At 44.6% G+C, this 23,479-nt stretch overlaps 2 protein-coding genes and 1 long non-coding RNA gene across 4 annotated transcripts; all 3 read left to right on the top strand.

Annotated features, from left to right (window-relative positions):
- Nucleotides 1–1,200: 1,200 nt before the first annotated feature.
- LOC115111013 (beta-crystallin B3-like) lies at nucleotides 1,201–4,147 on the top strand. Of its 2 annotated transcripts, none has more exons than XM_029636898.1 (6): nucleotides 1,201–1,288; nucleotides 2,000–2,100; nucleotides 2,333–2,451; nucleotides 2,655–2,787; nucleotides 3,374–3,516; nucleotides 3,730–4,147. In XM_029636898.1, the coding sequence occupies exons 2-6, from the start codon at nucleotides 2,026–2,028 to the stop codon at nucleotides 3,977–3,979; spliced, it is 720 nt and encodes a 239-aa protein (XP_029492758.1). In that variant the 5' UTR covers nucleotides 1,201–1,288; nucleotides 2,000–2,025; the 3' UTR covers nucleotides 3,980–4,147. The 2 variants fall into 2 exon arrangements, with proteins under 2 accessions (XP_029492758.1, XP_029492759.1); XM_029636899.2 differs by having other exon boundaries at nucleotides 1,227–1,288; nucleotides 1,986–2,100.
- Nucleotides 4,148–15,645: 11,498 nt separating this feature from the next.
- LOC115111012 (beta-crystallin B2-like) lies at nucleotides 15,646–19,260 on the top strand. The gene is made up of 6 exons (XM_065011512.1): nucleotides 15,646–15,705; nucleotides 16,151–16,232; nucleotides 17,959–18,077; nucleotides 18,343–18,475; nucleotides 18,585–18,727; nucleotides 18,915–19,260. Exons 2-6 carry the CDS (start codon nucleotides 16,170–16,172, stop codon nucleotides 19,090–19,092), a joined length of 636 nt encoding a protein of 211 aa, XP_064867584.1. The 5' UTR covers nucleotides 15,646–15,705; nucleotides 16,151–16,169; the 3' UTR covers nucleotides 19,093–19,260.
- A 1,812-nt stretch (nucleotides 19,261–21,072) lies between these two features.
- Nucleotides 21,073–23,279, top strand: LOC115111011 (uncharacterized). Its single transcript, XR_003860731.2, has 2 exons — nucleotides 21,073–22,211; nucleotides 22,326–23,279. It is a non-coding gene; the product is annotated as an uncharacterized LOC115111011 (long non-coding RNA).
- The last annotated feature ends 200 nt before the right edge of the window (nucleotides 23,280–23,479 follow it).

The following is a 23,479-nucleotide window of genomic DNA, read 5'->3' as shown; positions in this document are numbered from 1 at the left end:
TTAAGAGAGGTAGATTTGTGTAGGGAGGTTTAAGAGAGGTAGAGTTGTGTAGGGAGGTTTAAGAGAGGTAGAGTTGTGTAGGGAGGTTTAAGAGAGGTAGTTGTGTAGGGAGGTTTAAGAGAGAGAGTTGTGTAGGGAGGTTTAAGAGAGGTAGAGTTGTGTATGGAGGTTTAAGAGAGGTAGAGTTGTGTAGGGAGGTTTAAGAGCGGTAGTTGTGTATGGAGGTTTAAGAGAGAGAGTTGTGTAGGGAGGTTTAAGAGAGGTAGAGTTGTGTAGGGAGGTTTAAGAGAGGTAGAGTTGTGTAGGGAGGTTTAAGAGAGGTAGTTGTGTAGGGAGGTTTAAGAGTTGTGTAGGGAGGTTTAAGAGAGGTAGTTGTGTAGGGAGGTTTAAGAGAGAGAGTTGTGTAGGGAGGTTTAAGAGAGGTAGAGTTGTGTAGGGAGGTTTAAGAGAGGTAGAGTTGTGTAGGGAGGTTTAAGGGAGAGAGAGTGTTTGATGTAGGGAGGTTTAAGAGAGGTAGAGTTGTGTAGGGAGGTTTAAGAGAGGTAGAGTTGTGTAGGGAGATTTAAGAGTTGTGTAGGGAGGTTTAAGAGCGGTAGAGTTGTGTAGGGAGGTTTAAGAGTTGTGTAGGGAGGTTTAAGAGAGAGAGTTGTGTAGGGAGGTTTAAGAGAGGTAGAGTTGTGTATGGAGGTTTAAGAGAGGTAGAGTTGTGTATGGAGGTTTAAGAGAGGTAGAGTTATGTAGGGAGGTTTAAGGGAGAGAGAGTGTTTGATGTAGGGAGGTTTAAGAGAGATTGAGGGTCAGGGTTTGGTCAATGAAGGTAAATGATGTCAACAGGATATAGTAAAATGTGGTCAATGTTCTGTTTGTTTTTATGAATGGTTTGGCTCCTTATTGTGTGTTAGTGATGTTATTGGTCAGAGTGGTGTGAGGAGGTTAGGTGATGTTTAGTGTGTGTGTGTGAGCGTGAGCGTGTCTACCAGTTTGTGCTGAGTGGGGATGTTTGCTGAATCCTCTTGGCTCCCTCTCCATATACCCCGCACATACCACTCACTGGCAGCCAGGCGGACGGGCAGGGTAGCGTGTGCCAACACAGCTGCATATTGAGAGGTAGCGTTATGGACACAATGTCAGCGACAGACTTGCTGTATCAACAGCTCCCCCTTTTCTGCTGTTGTGGCCAGAAATAAACCATAAATACCCCCCCTGCCACTGCCCTCCAACGGCTCAACCCCAAACACCAAGTGGCACAGAGAGAGAGAGGCTATCAATACACAGCAGGCATATCCAGGTAAAACCAGCTTGGTTCTGCACAGCAGGATTAACAAGGTTTTAATTGAACTTTGAAACTGATTTGACATGAAAAGTAAAGGAGACCCCACAGTCATGATTGTTGACGGATGGAGAGGTTGGATGGGGTGGGGGGATAGGAATGATAGTGTAGTATTTTTAGAGTTGGTAAAGATATAATTTGGTATGCTTAAATGTTTGCAGTAAAATATATGATTGAGCAAGTGAGGAGTTTGCAGAATAGAGTATTATGGAATGTGTGTTGTTTGTAGTGATAAGTTTGATTGTCAAGGGGGTGCAGAACTGGTTATGTTACAGACTGAGGCTTGCAGGGTTGGACATGATAGACAGCGAAATGTGGAATCACTGATTTGAAAGGTTGCACATTAGAGTATGAGAATAACATGTTCATAGGGGGATGACTCTGGGCCCTAGTTATAGCCTACGGTCAGGAAAAACTCCTGGCCCCAGGGGATTTTCCTGGAGAAAGAAAAGTGTAGAATACAGCCCATCAGGTCCTTATTCTCAGCTCAGGTTACGTCTGCACCAATGGGCTCTTCTGCTCTCTGAAGTGGACGCAAATCTTGGCTGATTCGAAGGAGTAAAAGGATCCATTGCTACTGAGAGGACTGATGGTCATATTGTGAAATGAATGTCATCATGGTGTCTGTGTTTCTCTTTTCTCTGTCTCTCTCCTGATTGTGCTCCTGAGAGAGGAGTAACCAGTGGACCAGGAGGATGTCGGAGCAGCAGAGCGCCCCTGAGCAACTGGCTGCAGGGAAGAGCCAGGGTGGAGCAGGAGCCACTTACAAGGTACTGTATCCTCCCTCTCCCCATCTATTATCTGTCTATTTCTCTCTTGTGATGTTTCTCTTCATTTATTTTTCTCTCCTTCGCCCACTTCTCTAATTTCCCACTTCTCTATAAACCCTCTTCCTTAGTCCCCCATATATTTCCTCTCTTTATACTGTAAGCTTGACTTTCTCAATATTAGTATATTTCCTCCTCTTTCCCCTCTCTGTCTCTCCTACTCTCTCTGATCCAGGTGGTGCTGTTTGAGTTTGAGAATTTCCAGGGCCGCAAGGCTGAGTTTTCTACTGAGTGTAAAGATGTTTCAGAGAAGGGCCTGGAGAAGGTGGGCTCTATGCTGGTTGAGTCTGGCCCGTGAGTTCTGGTGCATTGGTGTCATTCACAGACTGTCATATTCTTACACATACAGAATATATATTTTCAGGTTCAGGTTTAGTGTTAACTTTTTTTCTTTTTTTATACTGTATATCTGTTACCACATATGGCTAAATACAACGTCATACATGCTGAGGAGAGATATTCTAACTCAGCCTCGTTCTTGTCCTCTCTCCTGTCAGATGGGTGGGGTATGACCGCCAGGGATTTGCAGGTGAGCAGTTTGTTCTGGAGAAAGGCGAATATCCACGCTGGGACACCTGGACCAACAGCCAGTACAGCTACTCCTTCTGGTCCATGCGGCCTCTCAAAGTGGTGGGTAGCACTCAAACAATGTCTAAACATACCCCGTGTAGCATAGTTGGTAGAGCATGGTGCTTGCAATGCCAAGGTTGTGGGTTCGATTCCCACAGGGGTACCGATATGAAAATATATGCACTCTGGATAAGAGCGTCGGCTAAATGACAGAAATGTAAACATGCTCAAAATACTCACTGACCATGTTAGCACGTTTACCATCTCACCATCCTGCATTCCCTACCTATCTCTATCAACATTCTCTGAGCCACAATCTATCTACAATGTTAAAGCTGATCTACACTTTATAAAAAATTAATTATATATTTTTTAAATTATACTAAAAAACAAATATTCTCTGAGCATCTCAGTACTCTCATTTATCTCAACACTCTTTAACCATTGCAGAACTCCATGTTCATCTCAACAGTAATTTGTCACCTCAGCAGACGGCTCTCATTGGCTATCTGAATGCTCACTGATTACCTGAAGCCTCTCTCTATCTCAGCACTCACAGTCTATCTCAACAATCAGCTCTTAGTAAACATCTTAACACTAAGTGAGTCTGTTTGTGTGTGTGCATATTTCCATTTCTCCTCTTTAGGATAGTGCCGAACACAAGCTCCATCTGTTTGAGAGCCCAGGCTTCACTGGTAGAAAGATGGAGATTGTTGATGATGATGTTCCCAGTTTGTGGGGACATGGTTTCCAAGATCGCGTAGCGAGTGTCAAGGCCCTCAACGGAACGTAAGAGCTCCCTTTTCACCCTCTCTCATTTTCTTCCTTTTTCACTTGCTCTCTCTCTCTCTCTCCTTCCTTGTTCTGTTTCTCTCATGTCTCACTTCATCTCTCGTCTTTCTCCTGAAATCCTTTAAAAGATGGTCAATTATGCTAACTGTCATATTCTGACGTCTATTTTGGTTCTGTCTCATGGACTCCTTCTCTGTTCCTTTGTTGCAGATGGGTCGGCTACATGTACCCCGGCTACAGGGGGTGCCAGTACGTGTTTGAGTGTGGAGACTTCAAGCACTGGAACGACTGGGATGCCCCTGCACCTCAGATCCAGTCTGTCCGACGTGTGCGAGACATGCAGTGGCACAAGAGGGGGTGTTTCACCGTCCCTGCTCCTTCCCCTGATCCAGCTCCTGCCCCCGCTCCTGCCCCAGCACCCGCACCCCCTGCACCCCCTGCCGCCTCCGGGGCCAGCTGAAGAGGATTCTAAACAACGGCCCTCCCCCTAGAGCCTCTTCCATGAGCCTCTTTCTACCATCAGTGCTTGCCCTCTGCCTCACCCTAACCATGGCAAATACTGCTCCTGCTTAGTGAGGAGAAGCGCTATATATGTTTCAGTGGCAAATAAAGTTTGTTTGACCAGAAATATATTGTGTTTGTTTGTTGGTGCTGTTACTATTGTTGAAATCCTTGGGTTTGTCAGGTGTAGGGTTGTAACATTCTGGTAACTTTATAAAAATGCCCAGTTTTTCAAGAAATGCTGGTTGGAGGATTCTGGATTTCCTGTATGTTTCCTCCTCATTCTGAGAATCCTGGGAATTTGGGGGAAATTACTGTGATTTCGCCAACCTAGTCAGCTGTGGAGTTGGTTGAGTCAACAATAACAATGTTACTGTAGATTATTGTTGCCAAATGACACAGAACATATATAAATACAAATTCAACAGTTTTAGTTACAAATCTGACTCATAGATTAGTTTCGACATAGATGCCTCTTCAAGTCTTATTTCTACATTAGTTTTCCACAGCTTTGGTTGAAGTCATAGAGGGATATACTTTTTAAGTCTTAATGACAGTTGACAGGGGAATTCTGGCATGAACAACACATGGTATGTCAGAAGAACGTCTCTCTGGACATGCTGATGTCACATCATCTCATTTACATCTTATCTCCACATTTCCTCAGCTGGCCATCACTGTCTTGAAATAGTGTTGTGAAATGCTCTTGATAAAAAAAGATAAATAGCCTATGTCAAAAAAACGAGAACACATTTAATTGAATCACACCAAGAATAATGTCTCAAGTTCCGATCTTTATTCAACGCACCTCAAAGATGGAAACAGGAGGGGTAAATACTTGGAGGCTGGGATTGTACCAAAGTAATCGACAAAAGTTAATCTACTTCATCTACTATTATCATCATAATATCATATTTTAATGGTTAAGAACCACAAATCCACTATCAATCAGACATTTTTTTAAATTAAACTTTATTTAACTAGGCAAGTCAGTTAAGAACACAATCTTATTTACAATGACAGCCTACTGGGGAAAAGTGGGTTAACTGTCTTGCTTAGAGGCAGAACGACAGATTTTTACCTTGTCAACTCAGGGATTCGATCCAGCAACCTTTTGGTTACTGGCTCACCGCTCTAACCACCAGGCTACCTGCCGCCCCAAGGGTCCTAACAAGGGTCCTATCATGGTCAAACACTTATCAGGGAGTGTTACACTTATATGCTGATAGAGGGGAGACCAGCCCCTCAGTGGCTTAGTTGGGTCAGTCTTCTCATTCTCTGAAGCTTGGTCAGGTGAAGCTTGGTCAAGTGAAGCTTGGTCAGGTGAAGCCTGCATCGATGTGCTCTTCTGCTCTCTGTGATTTGACTGATGCAGTGGAGAAAAAATAAACATTTATTGTGAGAGTATTGATGGCCATCATGGTGAAATGTTTAGGTTCAATTAAATCTCATAATAGTTATGTCTGTATGAAATGTGTTATGATAGAGTATGGCCAGGATTAATTCAGATGATTCCGCGGTAAACGACAATCGCATATATTTTCATTGCTTTTGTGTTTTGGATGTGTAACTGCATTAGAGCTGCCAAATTGGTGGGTGGGTGCTCTTGTTGTCATTCACGAAACTACACCCTTCCCAGAACGAGAAAGTGTTGGCTTTATAGAAATATTATCCTGTATGCTCCTCAGCATTTTTACTAATGCGATTTCTGTGTTTTCAATGGCAATGTCTGCATAGGTATAACGCCGGGAGCCGCTTGTGGAATTGACAGCTCCAACGCAGTTATACCTCTGTCACCACCTAAACCAAAGCAATGATAAACTATGCTATTTTTGGTTACCACTGGTGAACACTGATCTGATTGAATCCTGGGCCTAGATTAGGCCTACACACAACAACAATAATATTGTGGGACTGTGCTAACTGTATACAGTATACAGTGCATCCGATAGTCACTCTGACAGAGCTCCAGAGTTTCTCTGTGGAAATGGGAGAACCTTTCAGAAGGACAACCATCTCTGCAGCACTCCACCAATCAGGCCTTTATGGTAGAGTGGCCAGATGGAAGCCACTCCTCAGTAAAAGGCACATGACAGCCTGCTTGGGGTTTTCCAAAAGGCACCTAAAGGACTCTCAGTACATGAGAAACAAGACTCTCTGGTCTGATGAAACCAAGATTGAACTCTTTGGCCTGAATGCCAAGCGTTACATCTGGAAAAAACCTGGCACCATCCCTACGGTGAAGCATGGTGGTGGCAGCATCATGCTGTGGGGATGTTTTCATCGGCAGGGACTGGGAGATTAGTCAGGATCGAGGGAAATATGAACGGAGCAAAGTACACAGAGATCCTTGATGAAAACCTGCTCCAGAGCGCTCAGGACCTCAGACTGGGGCAAAGGTTCACCTTCCAACAGGAGAAAGACCTTAAGCACACAGCCTTGAATGTCCTTGAGTGGCCCAGCCAGGACTTGAACCCGATCAAACATCTCTGCAGAGACCTGAAAATAATTGTGCAGCGACGCTCCCCATCCAACCTGACAGTGCTTGTGAGAATCTGCAGAGAAGAATGGGAGAAACTCCCCAAATACAGGTGTGCCTAGCTTGAAAGTCATGCCCAAGAAGACTCAAGGCTGTAATCGCTGTGAACCTGTTTTTGCTTTGTCATTATGAGGTATTGTTTGTAGATTGATGAGGGAAAAAAAATATTTAATTTGTTTTTAGAATAAAGCTGTAAAGTAACACAATTTTTTAAAATCAAGGGATCTGAATAGTTTCCGAATGCATTGTACTTTGGTAACCGATACATGTAACCAATACACTGTAATACCTCCACTGTATTCACATCCTACCATACCCTTGTCTGTACATTATGCCTTGAATCTATTCTTCCACGCCCAGAAATCTGCTCCTTTTACTCTCTGTTCCAAACACACTAGACGACCAGTTATTTTACCCTTTAGCTGTACCCTTGTCCTACTCCTCCTCTGTTCCTTTGGTGATGTGGAGGTTAACCCAGGCCCTAAAGCCCCTAGCTCCACTCCCATTCCCCAGGCGCACTCATTTGTTGACTTATGTAACCGTAAAAGCCTTGGTTTCATGAATGTTAACATTAGAAGCCTCCTCCCTAAGTTTGTTTTATTCACTGCTTTAGCACACTCCACCAACCCAAATTTCCTAGCCGTGTCTGAATCCTGGCTTAGGAGGGCCACCAAAAATCCAGAAATTTCCATCCCTAACTATAGCATCTTCCGACAAGATAGAACTGCCAAAGGGGGCAGAGTTGTAATCTACTGCAGAGATAGCCTTTAGAGTTCTGTCATACTATCCAGGTCTGTGTCCAAACAAGTCAACCTTCTACTTTTAAAAATCCACCTTTCCAGAAACAAGTCTCACACCATTGCCAATTTTAATAGACCCCCTTCAGCCCCCAGCTGCGCCCTGGACACCATATGTGAATTGATTGCCCCCCATCTATCTTCAGAGTTCGTACTGTTAGGTGACCTAAACTGGGACATGCTTAACACACCGGCCGTCCTACAATCTAAGCTGCCTTCAATCTCACACCAATTATCAAGGATCCTATCAGGTACAACCCTAAATCCGTAACCATGGGCACCCTCTTAGATATCATCCTGACCAACTTGCCCTCTAAATACACCTCTGCTGTCTTCAACCAGGATCTCAGCGATCACTGCCTCATTGCCTGCGTGCGTAATGGGTCCCTAAAACACTTCAGCGAGCAGGCCTTTCTAATTGACCTGGCCCGGTTATCCTGTAAGGATATTGACCTCATCCCATCAGTAGAGGATGCCTGGTTGCTCGTTAAAAGTGTTTTCCTCACCATCTTAAATAAGCATGCCCCATTCAAAAAATGTAGAACTAAGAACAGATATAGCCCTTGGTTCACCCCAGACTGCCCTTGACCAGCACAAAAACATCCTGTGGCGCTCTGCATTAGAATAGAATAGCCCCCGCGATATGCAACTTTTCAGGGAAGTCAGGAACCAATATACTCAGTCAGTTAGGAAAGCTAAGGCTAGCTTTTTCAAACAGAAATTTGCATCCTGTAGCACTAATTCCAAAAAGTTTTGGGACACTGTAAAGTCCATGGAGAACAAGAGCACCTCCTCCCAGCTGCCCACTGCACTGGGGCTAGGAAATACTGTAACTACTGATAAATCTACAATAATCAATCATTTCAATAAGCATTTTTCTACGGCTGGCCATGCTTTCCACCTGGCTACCCCTACCCTGGCCAACATCTCAGCACCCCCTGCAGCAACTTGCCCAAGCCCCCCCCCGCTTCTCCTTCACCCAAATCCAGATAGCTGATGTTCTGAAAGAGCTGCAAAATCTGGATCCCTACAAATCAGCTGGGCTGGACAATCGGGACCCTCTCTTTCTAAAATTATCTGACGAAATTGTTGTGTAACGGATGTGAAATGGCTAGCTTAGTTAGCGGTGGTGCGCGCTAAATAGCGTTTCAATTGGTGACGTCACTTGCTCTGAGACCTTGAAGTAGTAGTTCCCCTTGCTCTGCAAGGGCCGTGGCTTTTGTGGAGCGATGGGTAACGATGCTTCGTGGGTGACTGTTGTTGATATGTGCAGAGGGTCCCTAGTTCGCGCCCGGGTATGGGCGAGGGGACGGTCTAAAGTTATACTGTTACAGTTGCAACCCCTATTCAACCTCTTTTTCGTATCATCTGAGATCCCTAAAGAATGGAAAGATGCCGCGGTCATCCCCCTTCTTCAAACGGGGAGAAACTCTAGACCCAAACTGTTATAGACCTATATGCATCCTGCCCTGCCTTTCTAAAATCTTTGAAAGACAAGTTAACAAACAGATCACCGACCATTTCGAATCCCACCGTACCTTCTCCGCTATGCAATCCGGTTTCCAAGGTCCTAAACGATATCATAACCGCCATCGATAAAAGACAGTACTGTGGAGCCGTCTTCATCGACCTGGCCAAGGCTTTCGACTCTGTCAATCACCGCATTATTTTCGGGAGACTCAACAGCCTTGGCTTCTCAAATGATTGCCTCGCCTGGTTCACCAACTACTTCTCAGATAGAGTTCAGTGTGTCAAATCGGAGGGCCTGTTGTCCGGACCTATTACAGTCTCTATGGGGGTGCCACAAGGTTAAATTCTCGGGCCGACTCTTTTCTCTGTATATATCATTGATGTAGCTCTTGCTGCTGGTGATTCTCTGATCCACCTCTACGCAGACGACACCATTCTGTATACATCTGGCCCTTCTTTGGACACTGTGCTAACAAACCTCTAAACGAGCTTCAATGCCGTACAACACTCCTTCCGAGGCCTCCAACTGCTTTAAATGCAAGTAAAACCAAGTGCATACCCTTCAACCGATTGCTGCCCGCACCCTCCTGCCCGACTAGCATCACTACTCTGGATGGTTCTGACTTAGAATATGTGGACACCTACAAATACCTAGGTGTCTGGTTAGACTGTAAACTCTCCTTCCAGACTCACATTAAGCATCTCCAATCCAAAATTAAATCTAGAATATGCTTCCTATTTCGCAACAAAGCATCCTTCACTCATGCTGCCAAACATACCCTCGTAAAATTGACTATCCTACCGATCCTTGACTTCGGCGATGTCATTTACAAAATAGGCTCCAACACTCTACTCAGCAAATTGGATGCAGTCTATCACAGTGCCATCCGCTTCATCATCAAAGCCCCATATACTACCCACCACTGCGACCTGTATGCTCTTGTTGGCTGGCCCTCGCTTCATATTCGCCTCCAAATCCACTGGTTCCATGTCATCTATAAGTCTTTGCTAGGTAAAGCCCTGCCTTATCTCAGCTCACTGGCCACCATAGCAACACCCACCCGTAACACGCGCTCCAGCAGGTATATCTCACTGGTCACCCCCAAAGCCAAAACTTATTTTAGCTGCCTTTCCTTCCAGTTCTCTGCTGCCAATGACTGGAACGAATTTCAAAAATCACTGAAGCTAGAGTCTTATATCTCCCTCTCTAACTTTAAGCATCAGCTGTCAGAGCAGCTTACAGATCACTGTACCTGTACACAGCCAATCTGTAAATAGCAATCCCGAACTACCTCATTCCCATATTGTTACTTATCCTCTTGCTCTTTTGCACCCCAGTATCTCTACTTGAACATCATCATCTGCACATCTATCACTCCAGTGTTAATGCTAAATTGTTATTATTTCACATCCATGGCCTACATCCATGGCACATCCATGGCCTTACCTCCCTACTCTTCTACATTTGCACACACTGTACATAGATTTAACTGTTGTGTTATTGACTGTACGTTTTTCTATGTGTATCTCTGTGTTCTTGTTTTTGTCGCACTGCTTTGCTTTATCTTGGACAGGTCGCAGTTGTAAATGAGAACTTGTTCTCAACTGGCCTACCTGGTTAAATAAAGGTGAAATGAGAAAAATATCTATAAAATAAATATGCACAGTTTCGAAACCCATAGGCCAACATCGCAAGACTTCCGGGAATACTTGCAAAGCAGATCAAGCACACCAGTGTCCTCATTTATAAACAGTGCATAACAGTTGAAGTCGTAAGTTTACATACACCTTATCCAAATACATTTAAACTCAGTTTTTCACAATTCCTGACATTTAATCCTAGTAAAAATTCCCTGTTTTAGGTCAGTTAGGATCACCACTTCACTGTAAGAATGTGCAATGTCAGAATAATAGTAGAAAGAATGATTTATTTCAGCTTTTATTTCTTTCATCACATTCCCAGTGGGTCAGAAGTTTACATACACTCAATTAGTATTTGGTAGCATTGCCTTTAAATTGTTTAACTTGGGTCAAACGTTTCGGGGTGCCTTCCACAAGCTTCCCACAATAAGTTGGGTGCATTTTGGCCCATTCCTCCTGACAGAGCTGGTGTAATTGAGTCAGGTTTGTAGGCCTCCTTGCTCGCACACTCTTTTTCAGTTCTGCCCACAAATTTTCTATAAGATTGAGGTCAGGGCTTTGTGATGGTCACTCCAATACCTCGACTTTCTTGTCCTTAAGCCATATTGCCACAACTTTGGAAGTAGGCTTGAGGTCATTGTCCATTTGGAAGACCCATTTGTGACCAAACTTTAACTTCCTGACTGATGTCTTGAGAGGTTGCTTCAATATATCCACATACTTTTCCAGCCTTATGATGCCATCTATTTTGTGAAGTGCACCAGTCCCTCCTGCAGCAAAGCACCCCCACATAATGATGCTGCCACCCCCGTGCTTCACGGTTGGGATAGTGTTCTTCGGCTTGCAAGCCCCCCCCTTTTTCCTCCAAACACAACGATGGTCATTATGGCCGAACAGTTCTATTTTTGTTTTATCAGACCAGAGGACATTTCTACAAAAAGTATTATCTTTGTCCCCATGTGCAGTTGCAAACTGTAGTCTGGCTTTTTTATGTCGGTTTTGGAGCAGTGGCTGCTTCCTTGCTGAGCGGCCTTCAGGTTATGTCGATGTAGGACTCGTTTTACTGTGGATATAGATACTTTGTACCTGTTTCCTCCAGCATCTTCCCAAGGTCCTTTACTGTTGTTCTGGGATTGATTTGCACCTTTCACACCAAAGTACGTTAATCTCTAGGAGACAGAACGCATCTCCTTCCTGAGCGGTATGCGTTGTCCCATGGTGTTTATACTTGCATACTATTGTGTCTACAGATGAACGTGGTACCTTCAGGAGTTTCGAAATTGCTCCCAATGATGGACCAGACTTGTGGAGGTCTACAAAAAAAAATCTCATGTCTTGGCTGATTTCTTTTGATTTCCCCATGATGTCAAGCAAAGAGGCACTGAGTTTGAAGGTTGGCCTTGAAATACATCCACAGGCACACCTCCAATTGACTCAAATGATGTCAATTATCCTATCAGAAGCTTCTAAAGCCATGACATCATTTTCTGAAATTTTCCAAGCTGTTTAAAGGCACAGTCAACTTGTATGTAAAGTGTATGTAAAGTTCTGACCCACTGGAATTGTGATTTTTTATTTATTTTACCTTTATTTTACTAGGCAAGTCAGTTAAAAACAAATTCTTATTTTCAATGACGGCCTAGGAACAGTGGGTTAACTGCCTGTTCAGGGGCAGAACGACAGATTGTGTACCTTGTCAGCTTGTGTACCTTGTCAGCACAGTGATTGTTATGCAGGTGAGTGAGGACCCAAAAGCGGTTTAACAGAAACAGAGTCTTTTAATGTCCAAACACAGGGAAGACATAAATCCTCTTCAGATGTATCGGTTGACAAAATAGACAACCCGCAGAGAGGGCGACAAATAAATCATAAAGTCCTCTGATCTTTACAGGAGAGTCCCCTTCTAGCAGCAGAGGAGAATAGCAGGGTTAGCGGCAACAGACTGCTGGTCTCTCCGGGTAGGCGCGGGTTGTAGAGGACAGAGGTACCTGATCACACGTAGCATCTGATGAAGAGGCAGATTACGACAGGACGGGACAAGGGTGAAGCAAACGAGAATCTGACAAAGACAGAAGCAGAAACAGAGAGAGAAATAGAGACCTAATCAGAGGGAAAAAGGGAACAGGTGGGAGAGAGTAAACGAGGTAGTTAGAGGAGATGAGGAACAGCTGGGGGAAGGAAAGGGAGAGAAGGTAACCTAATACGACCAGCAGGGGGAAACGAAGTGAAGAGAAAGAACAGGAACAAGACATAACATGACAATACATGACAGTGATACTGTGAATTATACGTGAAATAATATGTCTGTAAACAATTGTTGGAAAAATGACTTGTGTCATGCATAAAGTAGATGTCCTAACCGACTTGCCAAAACTATAGTTAGTTAACAAGAAATTTGTGGAGTGGTTGAAAAAGGAGTTTTAATGACTCCAACCTAAGTGTATGTAAACTTCCGACTTCAACTGTACATACAAACTACACCCCAACGAGTGTGGGTGACAGTTGACATGCAAAAGTTGGCATTTAAAAAAATGCAACTTGATATGAGAATGTGCTCATCTCCCAGCTAACTTTAGACCATGAGTACACACATCTGCTAGTGTATTGTAAGCTGGAATGTACACTGAACAAAAATATAAACGCAACATGTAAAGTGTTGGTCCCATGTTTCGTGAGCTGAAATAAAAAATCACAGATATGGTCCATATGCACCAAAAGCTTATTTCTCAAACTTTTTTTTGCAGAAATGTGTTTATATCCCTGTTAGTGATCATTTATTGTTTACCAAGATAATGCATCCACCTGACAGGTGTGGCATATCACGAAGCTGATTAATTAAACAGCATGATCGTTACATGGGGGGGAACTCATTCTGTAATAAAGCCTTTTTGTGAGGAAGAACTCATTCTGATTGGCTGGGCCTGGCTCCCCAGTGGATGGGCCTTGCTGCCAAGTGGGTGGGCCTATGCCCTCCCAGGCCCATCCATGGCTGCACCCCTGCCCAGTTAGGTGAAATCCATAGATTAGGGCCTAATGAATTTATTTCAATTGACTGATTTCCTTATATAAACTGTAACTCAGTAAAATCTTTGAAATTGTTGCATGTTGTGTTTATATTTTTGTCCAGTATAGATATTTTGTGCCAATTGGGGTATTATGAAAAGCTATATACCAAAGCAGGACATGCAAACCCAATAATCTAAAAATAAACGGAATACTGAACAACATATTTGCTTTTCCACGCACGCAGAGTTGTATGACATGTATGGCCTATGCCAAGTTTATAAATCTCTATATTTTTGTACATGTGCAAACTTTTCAGAAATGGTGCATGCAGAAATGTTGTATGAGATTATAACTCCACCTGAAAAACGCCCATCATTCACCTTTTATGGTGACAATGACGCCCTTATTTTCTGTTTTCTTTTAAAGTATTGGAATTAGGCCAATTCAGTAGGCCTATCTAAAGGACAAAGCAATGGCGTACTTGACCAGATGTTGGCAGAATTTTTCATGGAAGATTCTTTGTCCATAAAATGAAGTGGGCAGAGAACAAACCCCTCTTCACATGATTTCAGATAGAATTGAAATATTATTTTGAAATGATGTAAAAACAAAAATCAATATGCACCATAAAACGTTTTGACAAATTGGCAATTTATCTCGATATGTAATACCCAATTTATCTCGATATGTAATATTTGTTAGGTTTAGGTACTTTTCTTTGTATATTTGTGTTTTTGTATTCTTTTTTTTGTTCATAATAATACATTTTAAAAAGTATAAATCATTTTGGCAGAATGTTTCCTTTTGCACTGACATTTGTTGTAGCATATCTGAAGTTTCTGAAAGACAAAAACAATTGCAAATTGTTGTGGACCTGTAAGCAGATTGTTTGAATTCAATAATGTTTTGCATTTACCTAAATATAGGCTACTACACTGCCTGAGAATTATGAAACAATGTCTACTCAGGGAAAAAAGAAGAAAACTAGGCTACAGTAGGCCAATTTACAGTGATCGCCTACACACTTCATTGCACTTCATCCATCTGTTAACCTGTTCAATTCTACTGTATGTTATAAACAGTGTTCCTTTTTGGAAATAGATGCCAATTTTTTATATTATTTTAGAGTGTAAAGATAAAACAAATAATTTTTTTCGCTCTTCTCACTAATGACAAATTATTACATCTTGCTATTATGTTTAGCTACCTGTTTTGTTATGAATAAGAGTGTCATCACATTTTCCTGCATAAGGTTAGTCTACTTTTGTCTTCTTGCAATGCAAATGTTATTCTAGGTTGAAGATTGAAATGGGGCAATGATTTAAGTAGGTGGTCAATGTCATGGGATCTCAATCTTGGATTCAGCCCATACAGGCCAAGGGTTGCCCTGCCATTCCTCTACCCCTGCTCCATCTAACTACTGTGCCACGTTCATCACCTCTAACTCCAACCAACTATAATTACTCCATCCAACTATATTTACTTCTACCAATTTACAGAATGATCTACATTCAACAAGTGAAATGTACTCCAGTTACTGCATCCAATGAGTGAAACACTAAGCTCTCTTGTTGACAGCTCACATTGGTGTGCATCTCTGCTCTTCTTCTGCCAGCAGCAGGAAGTTAGCTTGGCATATCAACATCTTTGTCAGCTTAGTAGAGATGACCTCTGGATGTGTAAGCTTCCATATGTATGTGGCAATGATAGGAAAACTGTTATATTATACCTTGCATGCGCTTACAATTAATGCTCTCCAATAGAAAGCATTGCCAATAACGACCCAATTGAATACTATGTTTACCATTATTCCAATGTAAGAGTAACCCGAAATATACTAGATTTTGTGAGTTAAATCAGTCCCTTTCTATCAATTTGGCACTCTCCCTCCTCTCTATCATCCTATCTCTCTCCCACTCTGGTGGTCCAGGCATACAGGCAGCTCTCATTGTAAGTGTGGGACTCTTGGCACAGGTTGTGCTGAATCATGTGGATATCGAACAATGACCGGCTGGATGAAATTGACAAGTAATGAAATAACTTTGAGGGGGAGTGAGAAGGGGGGCCAGGCAGAGCAGTGACCCCACAGTCCGGTCTGCTCAGCCTATTGCATGCTGATCTGGATGGTGGCTTGGACACAGATGAGTGTTGGCAGAGTTTCCACCCCTGAGCGCGCCGTATATATTGAGCCCAGCATGCCATCCCAAACACACTGGCACAGACAGGTTACTGGTAAGAGATTCACAACCGTCGCTCTCCACATTATTTTATTTTATTACTATTTTTATCCAACTTTGTCTACTTCTTTAAAATCAAACATCACTTTGAAGTTAATTTATTTAACATGTTGGGGTAATATACTTCTTTGTCATTCACCATACATTAAACTATTTAACTTACAACAAATAGATTACCATGAGGACCGCTGTCAATTTCACATTTTGCTCAAATATTTTTTAAGGAGGGAAAGGGGTGGGGACTTTTGTTTACATACATGAGAGAACCAGTTTTGTGCAGAATTTAACAGCAGATTTTCTGGCACTATTGTTTCATGACTTTTTCCAATATCCTATCAAACTGTAAATTACCCATTGGAATATAAACATTTTCAATGAGTCTACTGGACCCTAAAAATATATGCTATGCGCTCCATAATTTCTCCTTTATCTCTGTACAGCTTCATCATCCTGTTCACTATGGCCACAGACCACCAGAACCCTGCATCCAAGCAGCAGCAGCCAGGCACCAGTGCTTTCAAGGTGAGGGGAGGGGTAGGGGGGAGGGGGGGGTTTAGAAGGGGGGGGCAAGAGGATGGCAGGGCAGGCTAGAGGAAGGGCAGGGCAGAGGAAGGGCAGGGCAGAGGAAGGGCAGGGTAGAGGAGGGCAGGCAGGGCAGAGGAGGGCAGGGCAGAGGAGGGCAGGGCAGATGAGGGCAGGGTAGAGGAGGGCAGGGCAGATGAGGGTAGGGCAGAGGAGGGCAGGGCAGAGGAAGGGCAGGGTAGAGGAGGGCAGGGCAGATGAGGGCAGGGCAGATGAGGGCAGGGCAGAGGAAGGGCAGGGTAGAGGAGGGCAGGGCAGATGAGGGCAGGGCAGAGGAGGGCAGGGCAGAGGAGGGCAGGGCAGAGGAAGGGCAGGGTAGAGGAGGGCAGGGCAGAGGAGGGCAGGGCAGAGGAGGGCAGGGCAGAGGAAGGGCAGATGGTAGGGCAGGGCAGGGGGCAGGGCAGAGGAGGGCAGGGAGGAGGGCAGGGTAGGGGGCAGGGTAGAGGAGGGCAGGGCAGAGGAGGGCAGGGTAGATGAGGGCAGGGCAGATGAGGGCAGGGCAGATGAGGGCAGGGCAGAGGAGGGCAGGGCAGAGGAGGGCAGGGCAGAGGAAGGGCAGGGCAGAGGAGGGCAGGGTAGAGGAGGGCAGGCTGGAGGAGGGCAGGGCAGAGGAGGGCAGGGTAGAGGAGGGCAGGCTAGAGGAGGGCAGGGCAGAGGAAGGGCAGGGCAGAGGAAGGCAGGGCAGAGGAAGGGCTGGGCAGGACAGAGGAGGGCAGGGCAGGACAGAGGAGGGCAGGACAGGGTAGAGGAATGGCAGGGCAGAGCAGAGGAAGGGCAGGGCAGAGGAAGGGCAGGGCAGGACAGAGGAGGGCAGGGCAGAGGAAGGGCTGGGCAGGACAGAGGAGGGCAGGGCAGGACAGAGGAGGGCAGGGCAGGGTAGAGGAATGGCAGGGCAGAGCAGAGGAAGGGCAGGGCAGAGGAAGGGCAGGGCAGAGGAAGGGCAGGGCAGAGGAAGGCAGGGCAGAGGAAGGGCAGGGCAGAGCAGAGGAAGGGCAGGGCAGAGGAAGGGCAGGGCAGAGGAAGGGCAGGGCAGGGCAGAGGAAGGCAGGGCAGAGGAAGGGCAGGGCAGGACAGAGGAGGGCAGGGCAGGGTAGAGGAATGGCAGGGCAGAGGAAGGGCAGGGCAGAGGAGGGCAGGGCAGGGTAAAGGAGGGCAGGGTAGAGGAGGGCAGGGCAGAGGAGGGCAGGGCAGGGTAGAGGAGGGCAGGGCAGAGGAGGGCAGGGCAGGGTAGAGGAGGGCAGGGCAGAGGAGGGCAGGGCAGGGTAGAGGAGGGCAGGGCAGAGGAGGGCAGGGCAGGGTAGAGGAATGGCAGGGCAGAGCAGAGGAAGGGCAGGGCAGGGTAGAGGAGGGCAGAGGAGGGCAGGGCAGGGTAGAGGAATGGCAGGGCAGAGGAGGGCAGGGCAGGGTAGAGGAGGGCAGGGCAGAGGAGGGCAGGGTAGAGGAATGGCAGGGCAGAGCAGAGGAAGGGCAGGGCAGAGGAGGGCAGGGCAGGGTAGAGGAGGGAAAGCAAGAGGAATAGATAATGGTGGAGAACGGTGGATCAAAGACAATGAGACACTGTGGGATTGTTCTTACATATTCTTTCCCTGTGCAACTTAAGATGCCATCAGGCCGAGCATAGTAAGGAGACCTAAACATCCATGTTGTCTCTCCTTGTCTTCCACAGTTGATCATCTATGAACAGGAGAACTTCCAGGGGCGTTGCCATGAGCTGACTGGTCCCTGTAACGACCTCCAGGAAGCAGGCGTGGAGAAAGTGGGCTCCATACTGGTGCTGTGTGGACCGTGAGTGTGGCTCAGAGATAGTAGGATAGAGAGAGGGAAAGAGAGGGAGTACGCGTGAGACAGAGGGTGAGAGTTAAACAAAAGAGAAAGATAGAGACAAAAACAGTAGCAGTTAGATAGTGGTGTGTGTAACACAAATATAGTCACTGTTTTGTGCACAAGGCACAGTATGTTCATACACTTTCCATCTGGTTTTTGTCATCCTTCACTTCCCCCCTCAACCACCTTGTGCCCTCCTTACCTTGACTCGTCTGTGCTTCCTCAGATGGGTGGGTTACGAGCAGGCTAACTGTAAAGGGGAACAGTATGTGTTTGAGAAGGGGGAGTATCCTCGCTGGGATTCCTGGACCAACAGCAGACGTAGCGACAACATCTTTGCATTCCGCCCCATTAAAGTGGTAACGCAGCACACCTTCTCTACTACAACACAAATGAGCCATTTTGTTCAGGCTTTTTGAAGATTCTCTGTGACTGTTTCTTATGGTGTGTTTTCTATTCTCCTCACAGGACAGCCAGGAGCACAAGATTGTCCTTTATGAAAACCCCAGTTTCGCGGGGAAGAAGATCGAGATCATAGATGATGATGTCCCCAGCTTCCACTCACATGGATACCAAGAGAAGGTCACCTCTGTCAGAGTTCAGAGTGGCACGTGAGTCTGTCCGCCAACAGAATAAATTCTGTTACAGCAATATCTGCCCCAACATTACCATATCATATTGCCATTTTCTCCTAATCACGTGTTGATCTTATCTCCATTGCTTTCTTCTCTAAATACTTTTCTCATTTGTTTCTCTCCCATTCCCTGACTCTCACACCTTTACTGGTTGTGTACCAAGTTGGGTGGGGTACCAGTATCCTGGCTACAGAGGCTATCAGTACCTGTTTGAGAAGGGGGAATACAAGGACTGTGCTGAGTTTGGTGCCCAGTTCCCTCAGATCCAGTCCGTCAGGCGCATCCGAGACATGCAGTGGCACCAGAGGGGAGCTTTTCACCCTGTCGCTGGCGCCAACTAAGCGTATATGACTCTTTCCTGCACCAAGCCCTGACCCCTACAATCCTGCTCCTTCCCATACCTCTCTCTCCATCACCTACTCAAAATTGCATTTTGATGCCTATTGCCATTGTTTCAGTAGCACAATCCTTTAAAGTAAAATAATAAATCCTTGTTGCTTATCTTTCAAGTGGTCATGTGACTCAACTGTGTTTTCACCAATACACATTTCCTCCTGTATTGTTTATCTGAACAGACAGTTGCCCTTTCAATTACTGAGCTACAACAGCATCTAACGTGTTTCAGACCTAAATATGTAGATGGAAGAGTGATTGGATGATGAGTAATTTTAATGGTATTAAATACACTACCGGTCAAACGTTTTGGAACACCTACTCATTCAAGGGTTTTTCTTTATTTTTACTATTTTCTACAATGTAGAATAATAGTGAATATATAAACTATGAAATAACACATATGGAATCCTGTAGTAACCAAAAAAGTGTTAAATAAATCCAAATATATTTTTGAGACTCTTTTTTTGAGACTCTTTAAATAGCCACCCTTTGCCTTGATGATAGCTTTGCACACTGTTTCTTGCTTTGCTATTAGGAACAGGGCATCATTGAAAGGAGTGATTTCTGGGGTAGTATGGAGATGGAGCAATTGAAGTTGAAAACTCCTGGTGTTTGTGATGACCACCGTTTGGTGCGACACAATCCTGGTGGTGAGTGTGGTGAAACAGAGGAGTCACTGTCAGTTCTTTTGAGTTTTGAGTCAGAGTTTTCACCCGACAAAGTCATGTTACGATATAGCTTGTTAGAGCTTTTGTGCCGAATCCACTGGGCTGTTTCAGGTGCAATGTTCATGGTCATGTCGCAGCAGTTTGTAGAATGGAGATTTCAAGATGTGGGAAGTCTGCAGGGCGGCACGGGATAGATTGTGTAGATTCGGTGGATAAAGTTGTGTGTCAACTGTAGGGGTGCCCATGTTGCTGGGGATCGGAAGTGTCCAGTGCGAGAGAGGCAGGCTGAGGTGGTTAGAGTCAGAGTAGTGCAAAGGCAGTGAATAAAGTAGAGGAGGATGGGTTAAGGGTGCGGGATCCAGTAGTAAATCTATGTCAACATGGAGGGATATGCCAACAAGTGATATATGCTCCAGTAAGGTTGTCTTCTTGGCGTTCATAGCAACGTTATCAACAGTACAGCAGAAATGGAATGTAAATCCCAGAAAAGACTGGTGGTAGCTGCAGAGAAGTATTTGGGGATACGAGATTTGACTTCAGAAGCGTTACAGAGTGTATTGAGTGGTGTTGTCCCGTCCTCCCTGGCCGTTGGCATGGTGCAGGAATAGTGGGTTTTTAATGAGTGTTGGGTGTAGTGCACAGGAGGTTGGTGGCACCTTAATTGGGGAGGACGGGCTCGTGGTAATGGCTGGAGTGGAATCAGTGGAATGGTATCAAATACATCAAACAGCCATTATTATTAGCCGTCCTCCCCTCAACAGCCTCCAGAAGTGTAGGTTTCGTTTTCATTTTGTATCACAAAGTATACAGGATTTATATTATATGACTATATAGATTACTGCACCTGTACATAGCCCACCTATAATTTAGCCCAAACAACTACCTCGTTCCCTACTGTATTTATTTTATTTATTTTGCTTCTTTGCACCCTTCTTACTTGCTATATTGTATTTACTTTGTCACCATGGCTTTTTTTTTTGCCTTTACCTCCCTTATCTAGACTTGTTTATACTGTATTGTTGACTGTATGTTTGTTTTACTCCATGTGTAACTCTGTGTCGTTGTATGTGTCGAACTGCTTTGCTTTATCTTGGCCAGGACGCAATTGTAAATGAGAACTTGTTCTCAACTTGCCTACCTGGTTAAATAAAGGTGAAAAAATAAAAATATTATAGTCCAGTTGGGGGCGGTAACGCAACATATTGGATGCCAGCCGCCGTTAAACTCCGAAGAAGAAGAAGGTGACGACTAATGAAGATCACGTTGCATTGGTAAGATATTATGCCCGCTTTCCAAAAAAACTGGGAACGAGGTCAACTCATGACTTAAGTGACCGTTCAAATAGTTTTTTCCCAGGTTTTTTTAGTTCCCAGTTGTTTTGAACCCACAGAAGTCAGAAGTAGAAGATTTCCGAGTTCCCAGTTTCCAGTAGTTTTTAACGCGGCATTTTAAAAAACAAGTTTAGACATGGCATAAAAAACACGAGCTCGAGGATCGAGCAGGGCTAGAGGCGAGACTTTCAATTTGAGTTTTCAGCAGCGGTTAAGTAAGTGCAAGCTAGCATCTTTAGCTAACTAGCTGTCAAGCCGCTAGATAACCTAAACTGACATTGTTGTTAGCTAGATGTTATTTGCATAGGTTGTCCAGTATTCTTCAGAACCTTCAGTCTATATGCAGAACCCTTAGCTGGCTAGTAGTAGTCTGTTTGACATCCTATACTTAACTCTTATAACACAGGTGAATATTTCAACCCTGTAAGAGGATAATCATTTATGCTATTGCCTTCATATAGCAAACTCCTGTCCTCCACAGTCAAGATGCCAGTCATTTGTAGCAGCTGTGCTGAGAAGAGTGCAGTGCTGAAACGTCCAAAGCCGGCCCATTCCTTGTGCAAAGAGTCCCTCTTCTGGGCCTTTGAGGAGGAGGTGCATCAGACAATATCAGCGCAGCTCTTCAAAGATGGAGAGACTGTGGGCATTGGTGCCTCTGGCTGGAAGGATTCCACTGTGCTGGCCACCTCAGTAAACAATGGACCTGATCGGACAGCTCAGAGCTTCAGCTCTTTTCTGTCCATAAAAAACAAATGGATTGGTGGAAGAGGCACACCTCATGAAGGTCCTAAATGAGCGCTATAACTATGGCCTGAAACGAATGCTGCTCTCAGTGGACGAGGGCATGACAGGTAACCGTGATGACTCCTTGGAGACTGAAGAGAACCAGCAGTAGTATGAACTACCTCTGAAGAGTGTGTCCTATGAGGAGCTGTATGGCTGGACCATGGATGCCATAGTGAAGCAGATCGGACTGAAGAACAATTGCTCTTTCTGTGGAGTGTTCCCGAAGACAGGCTCTGGACAGGGGAGCCATGATGCTGAAGGTTGATAAGATATGTGCAGGTAATATATAAGACACATTTATTTGTTATTGAGCAGGCTTATTTGATCTATCTTATTTCAGATGTGTAGCCTAGTTTAAACGGTCCTTAAACAGTCCTGTGGCTACTTCTACAGCCAGGCGCTGTGTAAGTCCTGTGTTCTGCTGGAGGGCCTGAACCGTGACCTGCCTAGACTAGGAATCGGCAAGCACCACCGCCTCCACAGGAAGATCCTCTCACAGCAGCCTCTGACCCAGGCACAGGAGAGGAAACTCAAGGCTGTGGACTTCTGAGAGGCGTATAGGCAGAACGTCTCAGGATCACCTCCACTGTCTGTGAAGTTACACCTTGAAATGAGTAACCGAAGATGCCTCAACCAGATGTGGAGTTGTTTTTAAGTTTTAGCTTGGAATTGCCAGTCAGTTGCCTCTAACAAAAGAGTAGCCAGCATTTCCCCTTTTCAGCCACTGAACAATAGGGAAGTGGTAATGATTAAAAAGGTCCTCCTTGCAGTTGCTGGAATCTAAATTCAATTCACATTTGGCTGTATGGTCAGTTAATTATGAAACCTCTGACAGCTGATGATTGAAATACAAGTATTTTGTGCGGTATCTATAATAAAGCTATTCTACATTTGCATGGCCTCTTCTGATTTTAGTATGAACAATTCCTCAAGAGAATTCTTACACATACTTACACATTAGAATTACTGATAGGTGAGAATTGTCTGTTAATTGAATGATTAGAATATTCCGCCCTGAAACATATAATTGTATGGAATTGATTAGAATGTATAAAATCATAATCAAGAAATGTGTTGTCCTAGTCAGAATTAGGGTAAAACAATGTCTTTATGGTATTTTAAACACAGACTGTCTGAGCTTGGTGCCGACCTGACTAGAGATTTGGGAGAGAACGGGTAGGACAAGGACAAGGTCGCTATCTCTGTTGGCTGGGTAGTGAGACAGACAGTGTGTGCGTCTTTGTGTGTGCGTATGGCTGTGTGAATGTGTGGGATTGAGAAGTCAGTATAAAATGAATTGTTTTGTATTCTTGAACGTTCCCGTGAATAAACATTTTTTACTATTTAGCTGGGCCTCCGTCTGTTTCATTCGACCAGGATCTTACAACTTCTGGTTTGTAGACTGAGAGTAATATAATTAAATTGGGTGATGTACCTGGAGAACATAATTCTCTTATCAATTACATTTTTCACAAGTTGGTAAAATGCCCAAGCTGAAACATTTTTTTTAGGTATAAAAATCATTTTCGTTATTGAGGTGGAATTGA

This window comes from Oncorhynchus nerka, linkage group LG27 (assembly GCF_034236695.1).
Source record: "Oncorhynchus nerka isolate Pitt River linkage group LG27, Oner_Uvic_2.0, whole genome shotgun sequence".
NCBI lineage: Eukaryota > Metazoa > Chordata > Actinopteri > Salmoniformes > Salmonidae > Oncorhynchus > Oncorhynchus nerka.
The sequence above is the reverse complement of the archived record's forward strand: the minus strand, read 5'-3'. Positions and strand labels throughout refer to the sequence as shown.